At 42.6% G+C, this 6,488-nt stretch overlaps 1 protein-coding gene across 1 annotated transcript in view; it reads left to right on the forward strand.

The window, feature by feature from the left end:
- The window catches only part of Klhl41 (kelch like family member 41), a 10,743-nt gene extending 5,462 nt beyond the window's left edge, over positions 1–5,281 (forward strand). The window contains exons 3-5 of the mRNA XM_026778642.1: positions 950–1,135; positions 3,030–3,176; positions 4,726–5,281. Coding sequence (XP_026634443.1) covers positions 950–1,135; positions 3,030–3,176; positions 4,726–4,837 — 445 coding nt within the window. The 3' untranslated portion in view covers positions 4,838–5,281. The remainder of the gene's footprint in view (positions 1–949; positions 1,136–3,029; positions 3,177–4,725) is intronic.
- The last annotated feature ends 1,207 nt before the right edge of the window (positions 5,282–6,488 follow it).

Below are 6,488 nucleotides of genomic sequence, written 5' to 3' on the forward strand. Positions count from 1 at the left end.
TCTGTAGACCAGGCTGGTCTCGAACTCACAGAGATCCACCTGCCTCTGCCTCCCGAGTGCTGGGATTAAAGGCGTGCGCCACCATCGCCCGGCCACGGTTTCCTTCTCATTGACATCCGAGTGAGTGCTGAAAGAGCTTCTGCCTTTGTGTGTGTTTGTTTTGAGACTACAAACTGAAGTGGGACTTGGCTCTCGTGTCATATTTTGCAGGTAAAAATTGCAAATATAGTTTTGACGTTATTAAAGGAAAATGTAATTATTTTTTAAAACAAAAATGACGTTTTAAAGTCACTAGACCAAATAGATAGGAATGTTGCACGCTGCCAGATGGGCACAATACTCAACCATAGCATCCTAACAGGAGAAAAGCAGCATCCAGGAGCACAGTCAGTCTTTTATTAAGCCGCTACCCGAGAACACAGTCAGTCCTTTATTTAGCTGCTTTAGAACTATTGTACTACATTGAGACCAATAGGCTCTCTTATTCAATTAAGCATAAGTAGAAAGCATTACCTGTATCTGTAGAATGTGGAGGGTGCACTTCCCACAGCACACCTGTGGAGGTCAGAAGGCAACTTTGATGAGCTGGTTCTCGACTGAACTCAGGTCATCAGGCTGAAGAGGCAGGTGCCTTTACCTGCTGAGCCATCTCTCCAGCCCCAACTGCTAAAAAATATCCAATGTATTCTTCTAGGATTTCTCTGGGTAGTCCTGGCTCTCCTGGAACTAGCTCTGTAGACCAGCCTGGCCTCGAACTCACAGATCCACCTGCCTCTGCCTCCTGTGTGCGGGGATTAAAGGCGTGCGCCACCACCACCCAGCTTCAACATACTCTTTAGCATGGTGTTGAAGTATATCCATTAGCAAAAACGTCCACAGTAATGTAGATTTGTACTTTCACAAAAAAGAGATTCTAAAAGGAACATTTGTTGTCTTTTTCTGTTCACAGGAAGTGTACAAACAGAATGTTTATCTACAACCCCAAAAAGGGAGACTGGAAAGATCTGGCTCCTATGAAGACCCCTCGTTCCATGTTTGGAGTGGCAATCCATAAAGGCAAAATTGTAATCGCAGGGGGTGTCACCGAGGATGGTCTCTCTGCTTCAGTTGAAGCTTTCGACCTCAAGACCAACAAGTGAGCTGCTCTGCTGTGCAAACGAGTCCTGTCCATTTAGCTGTCGCATTTGGGTGGCAGTTACGCCTTCTAAGGCATGGGGGTGAGGGAGCCAAGAACCTTAGGTTAAGAGAAAGTATTTCCAACTCCCCACACCGTGTGTTTGTCATTTGAAATGTAGGAGTCATGAGTTAATGTTGATATGCTGTTTGCCTGACTCTGGGCTAAATTTACACAGTCAGCCATTTTGCAAACGCATTATTTATCTCTGAAAAGTTGTATGAACAAAGATGGGTACACATGTCTTAAAAGAATTAATTTATGAGGAACACGTAGTTTAAAAATTAAAAGATAGGGGCTGGAGAGATGGCTCAGCGGTTAAGAGCATTGCCTGCTCTTCCAGAGGTCCTGAGTTCAATTCCCAGCAACCACATGGTGGCTCACAACCATCTGTAATGAGGTCTGGTGCCCTCTTCTGGCCTTCAGGCATATACACACAGACAGAACATTGTATACATAATAAATAAATAAATATTTTAAAAAAAATTAAAAGATATTGTGGGGCAGTGGTGGTGCACGCCTTTAATCCCAGCACTCAGGAGGCAGAGACAGGCAGATCTTGGTAACTTCGAGGCCACCCTGGTCTACAGAGTGAGTTTCAGGACAGGCTCCAACGCTACAGAGAAACCCTGTTTCAAAAAAGATAAGAAAAAGATTAAAAGATATTTTTGGCGAGGTGGTGGTAGTCTTTAGCCCCAGCACTTGGGAGGCAGAGGCAGGCAGATCTCTGAGATAGAGGCCTGCATGATCTACAGAATGAGTTCAGGACAGCAGGGATTACACAGAGAAACCCTGTCTTAAAAAACCAAGCAAAAGCCGGGTGGTGGTGGCGCACGCCTTTAATCCCAGCACTCCGGAGGCAGAGCCAGACGGCTCTCTGTGAGTTCGAGACCAGCCTGGTCTACAAGAGCTAGTTCCAGGACAGGCTCCAAAACCACAGAGAAAGAAACCCTGTCTCGAAAAACCAAAAAAAAAAAAAATATTTTCTATTGTTGACAACTAACACTCATAAACTATGAGTGCCTTATAAGTTTCTTAATTTTACTTTTAAGTTTTTTATTGAATTAATGTGAAAAAATACTTGAGTGATTTTTGGGTTTTTTAGTTTTATTTATTTATTTATTTATTTTTTATTTATTTTTAAGACAGGGTTTCTCTGTGTAGCCCTGACTGTCCTGGAACTTGCTCTGTAGGCCAGGCTGGCCTCGAACTCACAGAGATCTACCTGCTTCTGCCTTCCAAGTGCTGGGATTATAGGTATGCACCACCACCAACCGACTTGACTGCTATTTTTATATAAAAATAATCTTTCTAAATTTTTGAGCTTAAACAAACTAGGTGAGTACATATGTTGAAATTCCTACAATAGTGTTGAAAAACTTAGAGTAATGTTGCTACTTTTTTGAGAAGCCAAATATATATGATTACAAAATAATTTTGATATTTGCAAATCACAAAGAATTTTCATAAAGCTAGATTTAAATGATAATTTAAAATGATGTTCTTGAGGATTGGAGAATAGAGGTAAATGCTCAAAAAAAAAAAGTTTAACGCTACTGGACATTGTGGGCCATACCTTTGATTGGCAGTGCTTGGGAGGCGGGGCAGTCAGATCTCTTGAATTCCAGTCCAGAGCTACATAGTGAAACCCTGTCTAAAATAAAAAATAGTGTAAACTTGCACACAAAACTACAAACCCTCTGCGGTTTTAGTTTTAGACCTATATATGGACGTGTGTATACACGCATGCACGTGTGCACGAACACACACATATCCTTTAAAATGAACAAAATTACACCAAAATGGTGCGTTTCTGTGCATTTTGTGTTGACTGCATTTTCAATGAAACACCTAGATGGGAAGTGATGACGGAATTTCCCCAAGAAAGAAGCTCCATCAGTCTGGTCAGCCTGGCCGGATCCCTGTACGCCATCGGCGGTTTTGCAATGATCCAACTGGAATCAAAAGAGTTTGCACCCACTGAAGTCAATGACATATGGAAGTAAGTTTTCCTCAGTCTAATGCTTTGAACCAAGTATTAAGCCAGTTAACTGGGAAGCAAGTTTGCAGTAAATAAGCCAGATTTTCCCATCATGCCCCTTCCCAGTGGTAAACTATACACTTCAAGCCCAACTGAACTTTTGAATATGCCACTTATTGATCAAGTACTACTTGTGATTGGTTAGCTGTGAGATTAAGGAAAGAACTCATCCAGAATACTTTCTTGGTTGGTTTTGTTGTTGTTATTTTAATTTTTTTTAAAAAAAATGTTATTTTATATATGGCGTTTTGCATATGTGTATGTCTGATGTATTTGGAGGTCAGAAGAGGGCACTGGATCCCCTGGAGCTAGAGTTACTATCAACTGTGAACCACCACGTGGGTGCTGGGAATCAAACCTGGGTCCCCTGGAAGAACAGCCAGTACTCTTAACTGCTAAGTCATCTCTCCAGTCCTAGGCAGGTTTCTTTAATTGTTAAAATGAGTTAGAACAGCTGAGTTTTTCTGCCCAATTCTAACTTTAAGAGTGACTCATTAAGGCAGAATGTCTTATTTTCCTTCAGAGTAGTTCATTTCCTAAGAAAACACAGCATTTGAGGCTGGAGAGATGGCTCAGCAGTTAAGAGCACTGGCTGCTCTTCCAGAGGACCTGGGTTCAATTCCCAGCACTCACAATTGTCTGTAACTCCCGTGCCAGGGGATCTGACACCCTCACACAGACACACATGCATGCAAAACACCAATATACATTAAAAATATAATAACTTTTAATTTTTTTTTTTTTTTTTTTTTTTTTTTTGGTTTTTCGAGACAGGGTTTCTCTGTATCTTTGGAGCCTGTCCTGAAACTCCCTTTGTAGACCAGGCTGCCCTCGAACTCACAGAGATCCTCCTACCTCTGCCTCCCAAGTGCTGGTATTAAAGGTGTGCGCCACCACCGCCCGGCCTTTTAAATTATTTTTAAAAAGGAAACAGTACTTAAGAAATGTTTGACCTATTCAGTTTTTCATGAGTTCATTAAATCTAATTTATTCTTCTAATTGTTTGATGATTCAGATAGCAAATGATTATTTAAAAAGAAAAAGGTGAGAGTAGCTATCCATTTTACCACCCAGACAGCTGCTAGGCCATTCTCCTAAGTATGCAGTGGCTACTCAACTGAACTATTTTAGTCAAAGAATGCTTTCTAAAGGGCAGGGAACACTTTGACCACAGTGTCAGATCCAGTAAACATTTAATGGAAAACAAGGTATATCCCAGAGGTCACAGGCGCGTAAGTTCCATCTGGAGACCATAGTCCAGTGGGTCATCTGTCCATGACTTTTCCTGGGCGGTCTGATTCCAATACAATGGCCATGGTGCAGGTATATGCTCACTCACCGGTACATACATTGAAAGGGATTCAATTGTTACCAGGTGAGGCACCTTGTCTGGCAGGAGGCAGTGGGGTTTTTCCCCCTGAGACCCCATTTTTATACTGAGTACAAAGAAACTTACAAACTGCTCTCATTAAAAGCTGCTTATTGTTTCTTTGTTTTTTTCTTCCATCAGGTATGAAGATGATAAAAAAGAATGGGCTGGGATGTTGAAGGAAATACGTTATGCTTCGGGAGCTAGTTGTCTAGCAACACGCTTAAATCTGTTCAAACTGTCTAAACTATAAACAAGGTGACAACAATAACCGTTTGAGAAGTGGCTTGTTGGGACAAGAGGCCTATAATTTATTGTCTTTCTTTAAGCCTGTACAGTGATTCATGTAGAGTCTCTGAGGTTGACAGTGTAGCCGGATCTCGGAGTCACTGCTTGTTCCAACGCCGAGTATAGAACCATTTGCTAAGAGCTTTAGTGTTCAGCTGAACAATGTTCTTTTGTTAAACTTTACTCAAAGACGTGGGCTTTCTAAATCTGAGCTGTTTACTAAGCCTTTGTATTCTTAAGGTACATTTACACTGGTTTTCTATTGTCAATGAAATGCATATATTTACATTCTCAAGAAATGTTTGAGTAACAGAACCCTTTCCTCGCGTTGTGAGCGATGACGGGGATCTTGTGCTGTAGCGAAGATGACTGGAAATGCTGTTTAAGAAAAATAATCAATGAGTTTCATCTGAAGGCAAAGTGTCTAATCAAATCCAAACGGCCTCCCCCTGCCCCTTTTAAATTTTTATTTTTATGTGTATGGGTGTTTTACCTGAGTGTATGTCTGTATGTGTGTATGACTGGTGCCCTCTGGTGCCCAGAGACCAGAGGGCATCAGATCCCTGGTGACTGGAGTTAGAGATGGTTGTGTGCTGCCACGTGGTTGCTGGGAACCAATCCCCGGTCCTCTGGAAGCACAGCAAGAGCTCTCAACTGCTGAGCCATCTCTCCAGTCCCTTTCTCCTTTCTGTAACACTGGCATAGTAGTTCTTCCCAAATCAAAATGTAGTATTTTGTGTATCTGTATACAACGTATACATGCTTGCATGTACCACCGTGCATGTGTGGAGGTCAGAGGGCAAGCTCAAGTGTCAGTCTTCCCTTCCCACCTTCCAGAGACACGGTCTCCTTGTCCTTCTCCACTGTGGGCCGCAGGCTAGCCGGTCTGTAAACTCCTGTGTACACCCCTGCCTGCATCCCATCTTCCTGGAGGAGCACTCATGCTACATGCCAGTCTTTTTCTGTGGGTTCTAGGATCTGAACTCTGGTTCTCAGCTTTTGAGGCGAGCATGCTTACCAGCCGACCCATCTCTCCAGCCCCAAATATAAAATGCTTAAGTTAAAAACCCAATAAATCATAGCCTTCACAACATCAACCACAGCAGCTATAACGGGGAGTGATCTTTAAAACCTCCGAGGCAGAAGACAATATGAAGGAGGGTAGACAAATGGTTTGATTTATAGCTTTATATTCCATAAAAGGGCCGCTTCTTTGGCTTATTTCCAACAGCAAGAGAGATGACTGAGCCAGGTTTGGTGGCACACGTCTGAAACCCTGGCTTCTTCAGAGGCTGACTGTTGGGACACACAAGTGTGAGCCCAGCTTGGGAGACAGAGAGACTCCATAAGGAGGGTTGGGAGGCTCTACACCCACTGTTTTTCTTGGTGTCTAGACAGACTCCACAGTCTATCATAATCTGATTCAACTACGTAAGTCATGAACTAGCCATCACCAGGACCACACTTCTGTGTATGAATGGATACCGGGGACCTCTGAGTGCCAGCCTCAGTGACTCCTCAGGGTTCAGAAGAAGACTCACCGCAAGCAGAGGACTTAGATCTCAGGGTGAAAAGAAACTCTCCACTAAGTACTTTTCTGCATCAGTTTCTTTACT

The sequence above is a fragment of the Microtus ochrogaster genome, chromosome 4 (assembly GCF_000317375.1).
Source record: "Microtus ochrogaster isolate Prairie Vole_2 chromosome 4, MicOch1.0, whole genome shotgun sequence".
NCBI classification, from domain to species: Eukaryota; Metazoa; Chordata; class Mammalia; order Rodentia; family Cricetidae; genus Microtus; species Microtus ochrogaster.